Here is an 18098-nt window from a genome sequence, read left to right as displayed (position 1 = left end):
TCACGATATACGTCGGCAGGCCTGAGGAGGTTGTTATACTGATATACTACGGGTAGGTAATGAGAATTGGTACTGGTGATTAGTGGTGTCTGTGTGAGCCACGTGTTGCAAAAGTCGGAGTGGTGCCTGTGTGGGCCACATCATATCCTGTGTGGATGTGAGTCCTGTGTGGACCGTGTATCCTGTGTGGATGTGTGTCCTGTGTGGACCGTGTATTTCTTGTGTGGATATGGACCCTATGTGGGTGTGAATGAAGTGTATGTGTATCCTGTGTGGATTGGTTGTGAAATGCGTATATACAGGGATCTTTGTGAAATGATTAGCATTGGATGCATGTAAATTTAATTACAAAAGTATTTATGGCAAAGCAAAGTTCTCCACCGAGGGCTTGCTGAGGAAGGCGAGTACCATGGTAATTTTTAGTTGGTACCAGAGCAGAGGGAAACTACTTGTATGGGTGGGTAATATTCCCTATTCTCGGAGACTTTGTCTAGATACATAAACCGAGGGCTTACCGAGTAAGGTGAGCGCCCTAATATTAGTACCAGAGCAGAGGGAAGCTACTTGTATGGGCGGGTAATCTTTCCTATTCTCGGGAATTATCACTAAAAATAATTATGTATGTGCGTGTGATATCAGATGTTAGTGTTGTTATTAATGATGCATTTTCTCAGCCGCTATTGATAGTGAATTGCAAATGAATATATATTTTGTATTTATTTAAACTCTCTTCCACACACTGCTATGATTTATTCTTCCTTACTGAGATGTGTCTCACCCTAGCAAATGATTATATTTTCAGGTCCATCAGGTGATCGAGCTTAGAGCTCTGGACAGGGTAGAAATTTTGGTGAATTTTGGGGTGAATCTAAGAACTGCTTATGTATAGTTATGTTTTTAAATACTGGGATGTAATTTATACAGATGGATGCAGTTGTTTTTCAAGGTTTATAGATAGACTCCGGTATTTAAATTGAGGTTGTATATTTATTTCCGCTGCATGATATTGGTGTATGTTATCAGAAATAGGTAAATGAAACACGTAACCTTCCGGCCCCACTTGGTGGGTCCGGGGCGTTACAAAGTCACCCTAGAAACTATGTCCAATTCTGACCCCTGCTACTACCTTGTGAGGACAAATAACAACAAGAACTCACATGGGAAAGCTTGATTACATAATCCAAACCGAAAGGCCCCATCTTAAGAGGCCTGCTTATATGCCCATTGCATCCCCCAAATCTTTTGACACTGTGAAGAGGACCATGACTTGGACTAGACCAGTCTAATCCCAATTCGTGAAGCTTGATAGCAGCATTAAAAAGATAGTGGTAACATTCAGCCTGAAATCAACAATTTGAAAATCAAATGACAAACAATCCAAAGACACAACACCCAAATCCTTTTTGTTTGGGAAAACACATACAATGCATGGAAGAGTCAGTTCATCAGTAAGGAACAATTTTTAAGTTTTAACACAAAGTTCACATCCCACAAAGCTAACTCACAAGGGCATCAACATTTAGCAAAGATGCAGATAAAAAACATCATGTGATATTCTGAATGTAACATGCTAGCAAGTAGTAATATGATGCACACATAAAAAGCATGCTGCAAAATACACAAAAGCAAGTAAATTCTGCAATTATGGTAACAAAATTAACAGTTAATTATCATTCTTTATTCATACAACTCTAATCATACATTAAGTTATTGAGAACAAAAAAACTATATTTCTTTTATCATTTCAGCATAACTTCTGTGCAAAGCAGAAAAGAGCTCTAATCAACTTGCTTTTTCTTTTCTTATTTTTGGTTTCTACTGTTATTAAAGTGGAAAGGATGCATCAGATGTAACAAAACCTTTATGAAAATGCATAAATGAGATCTTGGGTACAAACTGCCATTATAAGCACTCATTCATTGCACAAATTCAAAAAGAAATATTAGGAATAAAGTACTGATGTGCCTACTAACATCGGAACCCCCAAAACTGGAAAAAAAAAAAAAGCCACATAATTATGAGCATATACAACCAAATACGGTGGGGTTAGACATGACTGAAATGGAAAACAAAGCCAAGAAACAACTGTGTTTAATAGAGAATACTTTAAGTGGAACTTAATCATTTCAAGTATAATAAACTTCCAAGCATATACTTCCTCCCATTTTTTAGAATTCAAAGTGAAACCTCAGTGTTTTACTATACCACTAGTCAACTTTCTAATTTTCCTATTTTAATGATTTTCTAGAATTCTGCTTACTCATTAATGATGAGCCGTTGGACAATCCATCATGAAGAGAATAAAAAATCTTGAAATGTTTGCAGTTCTCATAGTTATATGCTACTTTTATCACCATATGAACTGATATATTCTTTTCCATGCAATTAGGAATCCTAGGATATGCATAGCAACCTAAATCACATGCTAAGCCACCAATTGTTGGATTTATCATTTTATGTTAGTACAATTTAGGCTAGAAATTTCAAGCTAAATTCAAGTTTCTGTGGGGTCAAACTGAACTACTTCAAGCTTTTTGCAAGCTTTTTCTGTTTTCATTTATTGAATGAGGGAAAACATATGAACCGAGAAAACGAAGTATATATAGAGGAGATGTCCTCTAAAAGAAACAAAAGAAGAGATATAAACAATTAAAAAAGAGCTGCCCTCCAACCCCCATGGTCTCAAATTTCCACGAAATCGTTGAAATTTCTGCTTTCCAACACCCTCGAAACAAAATGAACAGCCAATTTCCGTCTTACAAAATTCCCATCAAAATTTCACAAACTATCCAAAATTTATCAAAATCTCAAAATTTTGAAATTAAAGATTCTTGCAAGGATACAAATGATAGATACTACCTACAAAATTTTATTTGGTAATTTATACGTAAACTATCGATATTTGTATAAAAAATAATATTTAACTAATTTATGAACTTCATTTACTTAAATTAAATATGATTAATACAATTAGTTTTATGCATCACATATATGCTATTGTTGTATTTTATTCATAATATTTTAGTTCTAAATCTTGCATATTATGTTTATGCACAATTTCTAAAGTTTTATGAAAGAATTCCATGCTTTACTAGTAATTTCAAATTGGCATCAATATCAAAATTTCCATCAAAATTACATGTTTTTATAACCTTGAAATTTTAGTCGAAATTGAAATTTAAGACCTTGCCACTCCCTTCGCAAGTTGGCCAGTAACATCACTCCAAAAAAAAAAAAAACCAAACAAACAAACAAAAAGAAAAACAAAAGAACGAGCCTAAAAAGAGGCAAGAAAAACTCATCTCTATCCCATAACAAACTAGGACAATTGTGTGGCCCTTGAAGATTCTTGAATTCAAGACAGCCACCCCTCCCTAAGCTCCACAAATTTTCCTTTTACCATTTCCCTTTGAGCCCACATGCAGGTCCATTCCCTTGCCTGTTTTAATTCCCCCCACCCCTTGCTGAAGGACACATTCTCCTTTGGGAAATCCACTTCCATTTCAAAAGTTATTGTTAATGGTTATTTTATTCTTTTAGTATCGTTATGTGGGTTAGGGTTATGTCAACTAGTGAGATTTAGCAAGGGTATTATGGTCATTCGAATGTATTTGATATGTAATATAAATAGATGGAGACACCTATCTTTGAGTTAGGTCATTTGTTTAATCCAAAATCTCAACATGGTATTAGAACATGAACCAACCTAAGCCCTATCACCAACCCAAACTCAGCCGTCACTGGAAGACACCATCCTGTCGCTGACCTCTCAAAACCACCAAAACCCTTCATTATTTCACAAAACCAACCATATTGCCAAAAAAAGAACCCTCTAAACCATAAACCTACAAAATCTCATAGCCCGAAACCTCCCCATGCAGCTCCAACACACCGGTGACTGAGACTGTTTAAGGCCACCTTTTTTGAGATTTTTTCCTCCAGTATGTTCTAATCCCTTCCCTAGACCATATTATCAAGCTATTGGGCATGTTTTTTGCTCAAAGATCCAACCTTTTTCGACCATGCACTCGTGGTACATAAGTTGATTTGTGAGGCTGTGGCAGTGTTATATCAGTTCGTTGCCGTTCACCTCATCCGTGGTTGTTTCAGTGGTTCACCTTGTTTGTCGTTCTTCTAGTTAGTTTTGATTGTTCTTCTTGTTCGACAATGGTGTGGCTACTAGTTTGTGAGTGTTGGGATCTCCATAGTAAACCTCCACGTGTTGCCGATGCAGCCACCACCAACTCCACACCTTTGGGGGAAGCCAATGCAGCTACCACGAAACCTCCTTTGAGGCCAAGTGGGGGGCAACGTACCATATCTATGTCATAGGAAGAGATTCCAAGTTCCAATAGTATCAAGCGCCACAACAAGCTTCATTTCCCATTGCATCTCTTGCCCAAACAAGTAATCCCACGGCATACCCGTCATCCAGTACTTCTCCTCCTAGTCCTTGGGTTATAGGCTCCATTGTCGCTAATCATATTACAGATATACCTAATTTCTTCTCTAGTCACCAGTATCTTGAAAGCTTACCTTCTGTTACTCTTGCTGATGGATCCACCATTGTCATTGAGGGAATTGAGACTGTAAATCCCACTTCTTCTAATTCTTTTCCTTCAGTTTTATATATTCCCAAGTTTTCTTTCACTATTATGTCAATTAGCAAATTACCAAATCAATAAATTGTTCAGTAACATTCTTCTCTGATTTTGTGGTCATTCAGGATTTCAAGATGAGGAAGACAATTAGCAGAGGGTATGAAGTTGGGGGGCTTTCTTGCTTTAAGCTATCTCCTTCTACCGCCTGCACGGCTGCACTATTGCTTCTTCAAATTCATTGTTGCCTACTCCAGCAAAGGAAATTCCCAAGGAGAATTTAGAAGCTCAAGATCTTTTGGATAAGTTGGATTTGAAGTTGAGTGATATTAGAAAATGAGTTTCACTTGGATGGTGGCAAAAATTGTAAATTGAAGGGTCAGAAGAGTTTGCGACTTTGAGGAGTTGAGTAAATTATGATGGAAAGGGTATAAAAAGGGGTTTTCTAGGTTAATTTTATCTAGTTTCATGGTCTGATCTTTAGGATTTTTTTTTTTTTTTTCCTTTATTTCTTTTTTTTTCCTTTTTTTTTTTTTTTTGTGGCAAACTTCTTGTCTGCGTTAGTGTACCTTTTTTTTTTTCCTACTCTAATATACTTTTTTATTATTGGGAAAAAAAAAAATCTCCAACTAACCAAGCGATCTCTTTTATTCTCCCCCAAAATCAAAACGAAGTCACGCATCAACCTCTCAAGAATCCTAGGAAACTCTAAAATAAGATAAGAAATAAATAGGCATTTTGGAGAGAGAGAGAGAGACACTAATGAGAGTAATACAACCTCCAACAGATAAGTATGCCCTCTTCCACCCCTCCAAGCTCCTATCCATGCCCTCAAGCCCCCACAAAACTAGGATTGCCTAAAAAGTCTAGTAATGTCGGCCACTTCACCCTTGAAAAATTAATTTTTAATCCTGAAATGTTTTTGGAAATTTACAACAAAGTGATATCTTTTGTGATTTTGCAACATTGTCCTCGTGCAACAAAATGGTATGGTCAGCAAACTAAATATGGGACACCTCCACTTCCTCCATCCCAACTAATAAACCTCAAATCAACCTCCCACCCCCCAACCCAACTCTAGCATGCAGAAGTATCCCACTCAAGACATCCACTAAAGTAAAAACAAAAAATGGGGACAACTAATCCGCTTGCTTGAAATCCTAGAAGCCTTAAATTCATACTAACCATTAACAATGACCAGGAAATCAATTAAACTCAAGTGGCCTCAGATCCACTGCTTACACACATTCCCAAAGTCGTTCCTAACCATCACTATATCTAGAAAACCGTGATTCACCATATCTCAAGCTTTGTCAAAGTCTAGCTTAAAGATTAGTCCTTTATACCCCTACCCCACACATCCTTAACCATTTCTTTAGAAGCCAACACAACATCAAAAATTTGTCTGTCTTCAATGAAATCAAGTTGAGCCATGGTGATTGTATCACCCAAAACCTTCCTTAATCTTTCAAATAAGACTTTCGAATGAAGAAACTTAGAAGCTAAAGATCAAATTAACAGGCCTAGAATCCATCACCCTTATAGACCTCTCCTTTTAAGGAATGAGGACGTAGAATTCACACTAGTACTGGTCAATCCATTATTACAAAATTCCCTATAAAATCTCAAAATGCCCTCCCATAGAAATTCCCAACTAACCTAAAATAAGGATATTATGAAGGCAACAAGACTGGGAGCTTTCTCCCTACTTATCTCAAACACAACCATTTTAATTTCTTCATTGGAGAAGGGTGCAAAAATAAGGACAGATCAGCTATATACCCTGTGCGATCACTGTGGTGGTGGATCACAAAAAAAGGAAGCTAGGTTTCTCCGCTTGAAACCTTCAGTTCTTGCTCGGAGATAAAGATTCCATAGGCAAAAGGTGGTTAGGGTTACGGAGGATACCACAAGATTGGTAGAGGCAGCTAGGGTTTCTCCTAGGAAGGAGGAGATGAAGATTGGAGATGGGAGTTGTTGACCTGGGCCAGATTCTTGAAAATGGGGGAGGCAACAATTGACCTAGAAAAACCACAAGTATTGAAAATCAAAGACACAAAAATCAGTGCTGAAATCAGCTGCAAAGGGATGGTGACAATCAATTGACCAGGCTACTGGCAGCAAAATTATAATCACAGCATGAAGAATGGATCTATGAATGCAACTGATGGCGGATCACCAATAAGGGCATGAACGCAATTACTTCCATGGGTACTTGAGGCAGATGATGACAAATATTGCAAGTAGACAACAACGATGATCAAGGGCTTTGACTATTTCAAAGGAATTTGACAGATCTGAAAAGCGATTCACTTTGGCTTCAATATTTTTGCTCCTCATGCTTTTGCTTTTCATGGCAGCAATGATTTTTTCATTCTGAATTCCTTCAAATGTGACTGAAGAAGGGTTGAGCAATAAGACTAGAGAAAAGAGCAATCACGGTCAGTAGAGAAGATGTTGGTGGCAATGCCAATTTACGCTCAAATTGCCAAACCTATAAGTTTAAATTGAAAATCGTAGAAAACCCAGTCAAACACAGATAGTTGTAACCATTTCAGTTAAAATCGCCAAACCTACAAGTTTGAGCTGAAAATCATAGAAAACCCAGTCAAACAGAGATAGTTGTAGCCATTTCAGTTAAAACTGTAAAACCTGTCAAATAGCACTGACATTTATACCAAATTAGGACCTGACTCTAATAACAATAGATGTAGGACCAATGTCCAACACAAAGTAATTGTAATTCAACTCTGCCTAGAACTAGCACATAGGAGGTGTCTTAGAGGCTTGCTATAATTAGAGTATAAGAAAACTAATCTATGAATTACAGAATGCATTTCTTTAAAGCTAACTAGTCATAAAGAAGCTATCACATTAAAATATATATAAAATATATATCCTAACATTAGAAGCACGAAAATAAAATTAATTGCCAGTTCATACTGAATCAATTTGAATGTGCATGACAAAAAAAAATAATTAAGCATATCACCTCCTTCACACATGCCAAAAACCTGTAATCTTGCACATCAAACATAGACGGCAGAAAAAAGATATCTCCATCATATTATCATCTCAAACTAATTGCATTATTGCATACAGAATATGTATGTTAAAATAAAGATCTGGCCAAGCTATTGATATGTGTCCATAAGTTTGCATCCCAAAACAAAATTAATCTGAAATGGTGCATCTATATATTTTGAGACTTTTGGCAATAAAAATGAGTCCACTGGATTGTGTAATGCACTAAAAGAGCAACTATAAAAATACCTAAGCTCAGCTGGAAAACGCTGATGGCAGATCAATGGACAACCCAAGGGATGCTGGTGGTGCCGAGTCTGATACATGATGAACTATTGTGCTGATTCTTCAAATAAAGATTGTTTTAGGGGAAAAAATAAAGGGAGGTTTGCACTGCTAACAGCAAAGCTCTGTGCAGCACCGTAGCCAACATAGAACTATTTCAAGCCTGTCAAGAGCCGGCTAATAGAAACAGGAAATGTGGTAACTTGCACACCTACAACGAAGTAAACATATGCAATGACTGCTTCGATTTGCAAAGTCTACTTCTCCAACTGGGGCAAACTAATCTCCACCATGCCCTTCGAGGGCTTCATCAACCTCTGATGATCTATATGATGGTAATAGCCAAAGCAAACCCCACCCCCCCCCCAAAAAAAATGTGTAGGCATGGGCTTTGTCCTCACCAAGTAAGCCAACAGCCCCCCAACTCTTGACTCCCTCCCCCCCTCTTCCTTGCCTAAAAGAAAAAAGAGAAGAAGAAGACTGCCACAACCACTAAATATATCTAGGCTGTAACAAGTTTTCAGAAACAGTGGAAGCAAGCATCAAATATACATATTGATAAGCAACACAAACACGCTGAATGTGTGTGTGTGTAGCTTGGTACTAACCTGAGTCTTGGCACTAATCCATGAGTCTCCCCATAGATACACCCCATGGTTTTGAACAAGTACAGCCATTGTTTTCGGATAGGATTTGATCTGAAAAGCGAAAAGGTTAAACTACTTTGAAACAGAGTTAAAATTTCAAAATAACCACAAGAAGAGTATATATCTGAAAGGCTAGAAATGAAAATATTTTACACCAAACATAGAGTTTTAAGATATATCTAAAAATTAAAAGTAAAATACGGCTTAAACCAGGACTCCAAGTTACAGATTTATTGATACGAACCAAAGAACATTCGGTCCATGGAATCTCAGATTCCCTCCAGGCATCACATTCCTGGGAATGTGAGTGCCAGGATTTAAACTTCCAAGAATCCAGAATTGACATCCAAGAATACAGAATTGACATGTCATGGTTTGCAAAATACATTCCTAAAAATCTAACTAATCTTACGATGCCACATTTGGTGCGCAAAGCACAGTTCCGGGAATGTGGCAATAATTTCGCAAAACACCATTCATTTGTAAATAAAAATACACTATAACCATATATGTAATTATACACTATTAATTAGGAGAAGCAGGGGCAGTTTTCAACCTGCATTTTTTCCCCTCATTCCAACTAAAATATATCTTTTTTCACAAGTTTAAAATCAAAATAAAAGTTCAATAATGGATAAATTAGTAAATTAAAGTTTATTAAAAATTATGCGTCCCATAGCTCCCCATTTGACTTCCCTAAGGTGCAGAGCACACACGCATGCCCACTGGCCACTGCTAGTGTACCGTGTACATAAAGGAAAACCAAAGGTTTTGCTGTCAAATTAACAAAAAAGTACCAGCATAATCTGGCACAATCTGTTCAAAACTAACAATATATAAAACAGCCAAAAATAGTATACCAGCATAATCCACAAAATAATGCCAGCCAAGGATATGCCACAAATAAAATAAATAAATAAGGAGAAAAATAGATTTGGGAGGTTCAAACTCTTCTTCTTTCATTTTCTAAATTTTCAGGACTCTTCAGTTTCTTCAAATTTGTTCAACATCAAGAATCAACTTACACTGAAACAAAACAAAAAATGAAAAAAAAAAAAAAAAAAAATTTTGCTAGCATAATCCATAAGTCATGATTGCTCTTGTTGAAAGTTACCTTTTCGTGAAGTTCTAGATTTTCAAAATATGCAACAAGAAGCATCAAAAATTTTCAATCATCAGATTGATAATGTCATTAGGACTAGAAGAAAGACCTTGGGAAGATCCTGATTGGAGGATACTTAAGAAGAATGAAATCGAGGATTGTTGGGTTTAGTTAGTAGTTTATTATATGTTTAGTTTAATTAAGATAGTATTATGTGTATTTGGGGGCTTTATTGTAATATTTGTGTATCTAGGGGTATGTTTGTAATGTAATCTAGTTTTAGGGGTATATGTGTAATTTCATGTGTTTAGAGGCTTTCTTATAAATAGTGTGTGAATGTCCTGTAGTAGGTAGTAGTTGTTGATCTTTATCTCCCCTCTCCTCTCTCTTCCCCTCATCAATTTCCTCTAATTTCCCCCATGGCTGCAGATCCTTCATGCTGCCCCTGCATCATAATGCTTAGTTTATCTTGATAATTGGATCAATTCAGCCTAAAACATTAAACCAATAACTTCTCCCTTTGAAGGACATAGAGTTACTAAATCAGGCCCAGACAAAATCCATTTGGAGATGGCTAGATTTGCTCATGGATGGTTGAATCTGTCCACAGGTGTTGTCAATGATTTCAAGTCACCAGAGAAGATGACCTACAATGATGATGGCATTCAATGGATGGGCTCACGAGGAGCAAAGATGATTTGGAATTCATCCCCACTCTCTAATCAAGTATTTCCTGTCACAGAAAATGAAGTGCATGATGAGATAACAAAAGAGATCGCCGAAGGTCGTCAATCCTCAACGATTGGTTGTGCTTGGAACATTGAATGAACCTAGGGCTCTTAGAGTATGGTTGGGAAATGGGGTTCAAATGTATTCAATCCCATTCAATCACACACTGAAAGATTTGTTCCAAAGGAAAAAAAAAGTAAACCAGTATGTCCCAAAAAATATTCTTTCACATGGTTAAGTAAGATTACCTAGGGTTCTAGTATGGATCAGAAGGCCACAAATTATAAATAACATTCCTAGAGATGCTAAATGCCCTCCATGTCATCTTTTGTTTACTAGAAAAGAAAATATATTAAGAAAGAAGAGAACTACAATCACGAAGACCAAGATAAAAGAAGAAACAAAGAAAAACAACACAACAGCAAAAATCAAGCTAATAATGCCATTCAAGCCCACTTGCTCTTTTCTTTTCTTTTTACCGCCCATCGCCAATGAGATTATATAAATGTTCAATCTCTAGTGGTGGTGGGACCAACCAAGTTGTATGTCGTCCCAGAGGATAACCCCTTCCCAATGGGCAATCAGGCTCCCCATTTGGGCTATATATTCTTATCCCGATTTTGTCTATTGGTAAAATATCCGCTTAGATCCCGAAAGAGGCAAATTGCCAGAAAATTTATCTAATCCGATCCTTGCAATCAGAGAAGGTCATTCCTTTGAAGCAACCAGATGAAAATGCCCATAAAGAATCAAGAAAACCAACTCTATACCAAAGCAACTGCAAAAATAGAGATCCACAATCAAACTTGCAAGAATTCCTCTCAAGTTGGATTATCCATAGTGTAAAAACAGCATAGTTCCACAGCCTGCTTGCATCCTTCCTCCCTCCAACAATTTGAAATGGACGAGCGGAAATGTCTTTAGGGAATTTGAACACACCCAACATTCAACACAATGCCCAAACAACATGTTCCATAACTCCAAGCTATAGAGCAATTCAAAACACTTCATACAGGAATCCGGCGATAGTAACTCCTAACCTGCAAACTCATTGGCGTTAACTCTATACAGGACTGACAACCAAACAAAAGCCTTGACCTTGAAATCTTAACTCTTCATATATGATCAACAAAAGGAAGAAAGGAAAAAAGGCAAATGAAATGTGAGAGAAAAAACAATTACAAGAAAAAACCCAAGAACCATCTATTAGAGTATTGTGTAAATTCGAAGATCTAATCATGACCGTAGATTCCAAACCACCCCCACCCCCACCCCCAATGTATAATATATGCAAGTACACCACAATAACCAATAACATTCCCCATCAAGCAGGAGCATAGATATCATATGCTCCTAGTTTTTTATAAATCCTTATTAAAGCTTTAATGAAGAGATCAGCAAGTTAGTTCTTGAGTTCATATGAGTGGTTTCAATGAGCTATTACACAAATTTCCCCAGACAAATCAACAATCAACTTTGATATGCTTCATTATCTCGTCAAAGACAAGATTGGAATTTGGAGGCAATGTGAATAGCAGCCTTATTAACATACACCAACTCCATAGAGTAAGACTTTGAAAAATCAAGCGCTTCCAACATGTTCTCCAACCCAACCAATTCACAAGCAATGTGTGCCATGGCCCTATATTCAGGCTCAGCACTAATGAGGCCACAACATTTTGTTTCTTAGTCTTCAACGCTAGATTACCCAAATGCGAGTTTGACCCTTATAGTAGTGCAACTTCAACATATCAACAAAGACAACAAAAAACCAAGCCTTAAGTCCCAATAGATGGGTTGGCCACATGAATCCTTACAACTTCAACATATCACAAGACACAAATGATCACATCTCAATGGCACATTGGAGGAGAATCAAGGAACCAGCACACAATGCTTGTTGCGAAAGATATGCCTCGTCATATGACAAGGAGGTAGTTTAACTTCTAAACAAGTATCCAAGACCATTCACGGTCAGCCAAGAAGTCACCTACAACTGTTAATAATTTGTTGTTATAATCCGTAGGTGTATTAGCGAGTTTGGCTCCCAACAGACAAGTTTTGTCAAAAAGATCTAGAACAAACTTCCTCTATGACAAGACATTCCCCATAAAAGACCTGGATAGTTCGATACCCAATTAAGTATCTTAAGGACCCAAATCTTTAATCAGAAACTTTGTTTAAAGAAACGTTTTTAGACTGGTTACCTTGATCATCATTACCAGTAATCACAATGCCATCTACGTATACAATCAGCAAAATCCTACTGGCAGTAGTATGGGAATAGAATACAGAGTGATCTACCGCATTTATGAAGGCCAAACACAAGCAGAACTGCACTTAACCTACTTTACTATTGGTCACCCAGGACTATCACCTTTTTACCCTGAGCATAATATCATCATGGTGGACAACTTGGCTGTACCTTCTTCTGTGGGAGGGATGATTTAGTAAAGGCAGATTCTCCCATCAGAGAGTGAAATAGAACATGGAACCAAAGACCCCTCACCATTTAAGGCTTTCATCTAATCAAGACTGTGTTTAAGAAAATCTTTACCACCATGCGCAAAAACAGAGTTAAAGTGTAGATAATCTCTCTCCAGTCTTCACAGGAATTATGTTTCAGCCCAAAACCTTCTCTACTCCCACTCCAGAATTTCTTCAGAAAACTGCAGCAAACCCCTTTCTTCTACAAGTTCAAAATCAGCTCTCAACTGGAAAATGAGCAGTCCCTTCTCAGACTCGAACAGGTTGCTCCAATCATCCTCCAAGTCAAAGGATGAATCATCCTATAGTTCCCCTTTTGACATAAGCCTCTACTTCTCCCTCAAATCAGAGCGCAGGTGAGAGAATTGATTAATAAAGGCAGGATTAATGACCTCCACTCCATTGCCAAGAGGATTTTTTACTTTCTTTGTACTTCCCCAATATTGGATATCAAATTTGGCAAAGAGCCTACATATACAATTGTTATCCTCCCCGTTGAATGATAAAGCTTCACTGAAACAACCTTCCTTCAATTTCAAGGATTCCATTCGCTGCACATCTAAATCTTCCCCTATCATGATGATTTGAAAAATCTGCCCAACAATTATGCCTATCTCCCTCTGTTTGAACAAGCCAATTATTCCATGTTGAGTTCTACCTGACACCTTCAGTCCAGATGGACAGGTATAAGCCCATGTTTGCCTAAGGCTACAGGCCCATCAGAGATTTTAAATTTCAAAATCAACTCTTTACCTATGTATCACAAGAGTCTAGAAGCGGGTTTTGGAAATAAATCCCCCTCAATCCCTGTGATTTTGAATCTCGCTCCTCTGGATAAGCAATGACCGTGTCACTAGAGCATAGTTAAGCACACCGGCAAAAGAGGAGCTAATCAAGAGCCTATAAAAGACATTTGCCTTATCCCCATGCACCGCTGGCCTTTGTATGTCCAAAGAGCCACACTCGATGCATCACAAACCACGATTCTGTTCACCATCGTTTCATTCTAGGTCATCAACAGGTCCAACAAAGCAGAGAGGAAGGCTCGCCACCTTGAAAGTTGTTCTCCCTTAGGGATTTACACATATTGGCTCCTCCCTCCTTGGTTAGCCTTCTTCACGCCACCGCCCCTACCCTTCGACAATAAGATCATGCTAATGGAGCCACCCACTTCTCTGAGAACAACTCCTCCTAGACCCACCTCAAGGCCTTGATTACCTTCGCATAAAACACCCATCTTCCTCAAAAACCACAGGAATTCCTCCTTCAGCAAGACCAAAGATGCATGCCATCCTGCCAATTCTAAAATGCGAAAAGTTAATAAGTTAAGGCAATTCACATTGATCACATTCTTTTTGATGTTGAAAGTAGAATAAACCCCTATAGCATTCCAAGATATCATCTACATGTGAATAGTCTTGCAAACAGAACATCAAGGATTGGAATCGTGGATAGTTTCCTTTTTTCTTTCAATTGGGATCATTAAAAGAATCTAGATAAAAAAATAAATTAAAACAATCAAACTAAATTAAACCACTCAATGAGATACAAGACCAAGAAAACAAACAAAGCCAAGCAAACATATATTTAATAAAACAAAAATTAGTAGAATACTAAATTGTTATGGTGTGCTTTGCTGCTTTCCAAGTCCACAATTATGAAGGAGAACACATGTTTATTCTTTTACAACTAGCCATCTTTACTTAAGTATGCTGAAGAGAGCAACTGACGTTCTCTATTGTAGTGGTTCTTCCATGGTACATGACTGAATATAATAAAATGTAAGCTTATATTGCACAATTAGTGTTAGTTCTTAACACTGATTGAATTCAAAAAAACAAAACCAGAAAATTAAATGGGAATTTAACTACTATCAACTAAATAATGAGCAAAACTATGTAAGCACGGTAAAGGAGAGAAGTATAATAGTCAATTGGCAAATGCAGAACTGAACATTTTCTAACAAAAAACATCTGAAGTGATAAACAGTTTCCATGAAGAGATGGTTTTCTGCAAATATAGTCCTAAATTTCAGAATTTTTCAAAATTTTGGATTTCATGAGGGTTTGAAAGGAAATGGGTTTCAACTTCCATTTGGCAAACTTTTGCAAAAATTTTGGAAATTCAAAAAGAAAATTGAGAAGGGGAGAGGGGGCCGCAATTTGACGATTTCCATTTTGTTTCTAAACTATTCAAATTCATTTGTTTTAATATTTCACAAAAGTTTGAAACACTTTAAAGTCATTGGAAGTTCAGTTTCCAAGTCTTATCCATCTTTTCTTCCTCTTTCAAAATTTCAATTAGGCATTTGGAAGATATTTGGACTTTTTTGTTATTTTTTGGTGTTAGGAGGGAGGGGAGAGAGGGCTCAGCATTATCTTCTTCCTTTGCTCATTTGTATCTTCGTTCTTCTCACCATAACAAAGTGATTTCCTCATTTCTTATTCTTGAGAGGTATTCCTTTTCTTGGTACTTTCATTTTATAAAGGTTTTGAATGATAGAGAAAGAGAGAGATTTCTTCTTTGCTCATTTGGAAGACTTTTGGTTTTTTTTTATTTTTTTCTTTTTTAGTGTTAGGGAGAGGGAAGAGAGGGCTCATCGTTATCTTCTTCCTTTGCTCATTTGTATCTTCTTTCTCCTCACCATAACGAAGTGATTTCCTCATTTCTTATTCTTAAGAGGTATTCCTTTCCTTGGGACTTTCATTTTTAGAAAGGTTTTGAATGATAGAGGAAGGGAGAAATTTCTTCTTTACTCATTTTACTGGAGTGTTTCCATATCTTTCTTCTCTTATCTTATTAAGATTGGTTTCTCCTCTCTATCAGGATGTTTGGAAGCTAAAGTTCCTTCTAAAATAAAGGTGTATAACTACTAACCTTTGGGGGCTTACTGTTCAAGAACTAACCTTAGGGACATGGAACAAACAAGGGAGTAGGTTCCTCACTTTTATTTAAAAGGTGGTAAGGCACATTAGACAACTAAAATGTCAAAACATATACAATGCCACACCCTAGCCAATGCTATACCCTTGTCATGTCATCATTGACAATTAGCACAAGCTCTTTGCAAATTTGGAAGTGTCCAAGTAAAATAGATTTTAACAAATAGTATCATATTACAATTCTTAGACACTGAAATTGAGTTTTCTAACATCATTTTAACCAAAATTTAATTGGAAGATAAGTTTTCTTATGTCTAGTGTCTTTCCATTAGCAAGTCCCAACTCTAGAGAAAGGAGTAGGCTTGTAGAAGTTAAATGGTAAAAAAAAAAAAAAAAACTTTTTCATAAAAATGACATTATAAGTTGTCATATAGAATCAACTTGAACTAAAAATGAGGACATTTCCAATCTGTATTCTTGCAAAAAACGCTTCCTGATATGGAGGAAATGAAGGAAAACATCTGCTCCAACCCTTCAAAGCCCATGATTCCATCTTCCCATGGACAGAAAACAAGCAGCAAAACTAGGGACAAAATTCTTATTCAACCTTTCTCCCAAAAATTCCTTGACAAGTAGAAGCTTAAAACCAACAGTTCCAATCATTTCCCAAGTCAATTCTCTAAAGCTTCCAACAACAGGACAGAAGCATGTTTGCAAATCCCTCATTCTTTTCTGGTTTTTTTATTATCATCAATATTGACAATCATGAGTAAAGGTGGTTCTCGGAGGACAGTCCTAATTGAAGGGAAATCTACTGGATTTCGATTTAGAGAGAAAAAGGAAGGATGGATTTGTTTCTTTGTTTGAAACAAACCCTATTCATAATTTCTGTGTTAGGGTTTCTTTGGCGGCAGCACAATGGTTCGCAGATGGCTTGTCGTTGGTGTTTGGGTGATCAGAAGATTCTCTCAAAAAATAAGATTTGGGAGAACAGACTATTGGACAGTGATTAGGGTGACAAGGAAGGGATTGGAATTAGGATTGGGGTGGAGTCAGAAAAAGTTTTCGGTATTCATCCCAAGAGGTGCACAATGGTTGGAGGAGCTTCTCAAGCGAGTTTCATATGTTGGTGGAGGCTTCATGTAAGGAACTTCCTTTTATGGTGAAAGGCACTGTCTTAAACAACCAGCCGCAGAGGGAATATCTACACGGCAGCAAGAACCTCAATAATGGAAGGAATATGTGGCACAGGAGAATGATCATCTCTGGGTGAAGTGTGGGAAGATTTTGCAGCAGAAGATAAACAGAGATGGTCTAAGGAAATCAAAACATCAGGTAAGATAAGGCACGCAGCTAGGGTTTTGCAATAGGATACACAGAGATTGACAATGAAGTGGTCGGGACATAGGGAGATAACTACTTGGACCAAACCCACTGGACACTGGATGAGTTGGTTTCTCTGGGGATCAGGCATGGAACAGGCCCATATTTCAACCTAGCTGGGAAGTCAAGAGCCAGTGATTAGTGACAGAAATAATTGTGAGGTGGAAAAGAAGATCTGATCTGCGCCCAAAGAAGCCAAGAGTTAAATGGGCCTACTTTTCAGGCCAAATGTATAAAATACACAAGCTTGAAAATCAGCAATAAGAATTTCAGTAAAGTCTCATGTATCCCTGGTTCAGTAGATTCTCATTTGCAGAAAAGTACAGACCACACACCACATCCATATTGCAGAAAAGGGGGATTGACACTCCCATATGACAGCTTAGGGTCTGCTAAGGTTTAGGAAGTGTGTTATGGATGATATCCACAATGCCTAGGCATGTGGTCTCATTAACTCATATGCCAAGGCAATATCGAAAGATGGCCTGTCATGGGTTGTCTTGTGGGCTTTGGATTCATTTACATTTTATGTTACTAAGGAAGGAGCACACTGAAGTTGAGATGTTGAGAACATGCTCAACATAATCAGAAATGGACATGGTTTCAGGCCATGGTCTTTGACAGCTGTGCTACAATGGCTCGTTTCAGATTTTCGCTGCTGGATGATTAATTTGGGTACAGGTCAATTGTCTCAATGCCATGTGGTGCATGCTAATGTGTGGGATATGTCATGATTGAGGGGAAATCGTGCACAACACAATGGGTTGACCCACTGGCCATGTCCAGTGTCTGAGAAAAGGCAAAAAGGTTGACATGTTGACCAGACAGGCCGAATTCTTGACATTTTTCCTTATAATGGCTGACATGCATGCTTGTCTGAAAACTATCTCATGGGTTTGACATATGGCAAAGTCCTAACCAAGAAAATATAGGCAGAGCTGGTTTTTTTCATGGCTAAAGA

At 37.5% G+C, this 18098-nt stretch overlaps 1 protein-coding gene across 14 annotated transcripts in view; it reads right to left on the bottom strand.

Moving 5' to 3' along the window:
- LOC131149508 (probable bifunctional methylthioribulose-1-phosphate dehydratase/enolase-phosphatase E1 2) overlaps nucleotides 1-18098 on the bottom strand; it is a 66308-nt gene that overhangs the window by 20441 nt on the left and 27769 nt on the right. For 13 of the 14 annotated variants that reach the window (XR_009135230.1, XR_009135231.1, XR_009135232.1 and 10 more), the window contains 2 exons: nucleotides 8516-8605; nucleotides 1158-1340 (listed from right to left, as the gene is read on the bottom strand). Coding sequence is in view for 11 of the 14 variants with exons in the window: in XM_058100004.1 (XP_057955987.1) it covers nucleotides 1158-1340; nucleotides 8516-8605 (273 nt within the window). In the remaining 3 variants the exon portion in view is untranslated. The remainder of the gene's footprint in view (nucleotides 1-1157; nucleotides 1341-8515; nucleotides 8606-18098) is intronic. The other variant, XM_058100008.1, reaches the window with a different exon arrangement.

Source organism: Malania oleifera, chromosome 2 (assembly GCF_029873635.1).
Source record: "Malania oleifera isolate guangnan ecotype guangnan chromosome 2, ASM2987363v1, whole genome shotgun sequence".
Lineage (NCBI taxonomy): Eukaryota > Viridiplantae > Streptophyta > Magnoliopsida > Santalales > Ximeniaceae > Malania > Malania oleifera.
Note: the sequence above shows the minus strand (reverse complement) of the source record. Positions and strands in the feature narration are given on the sequence as shown.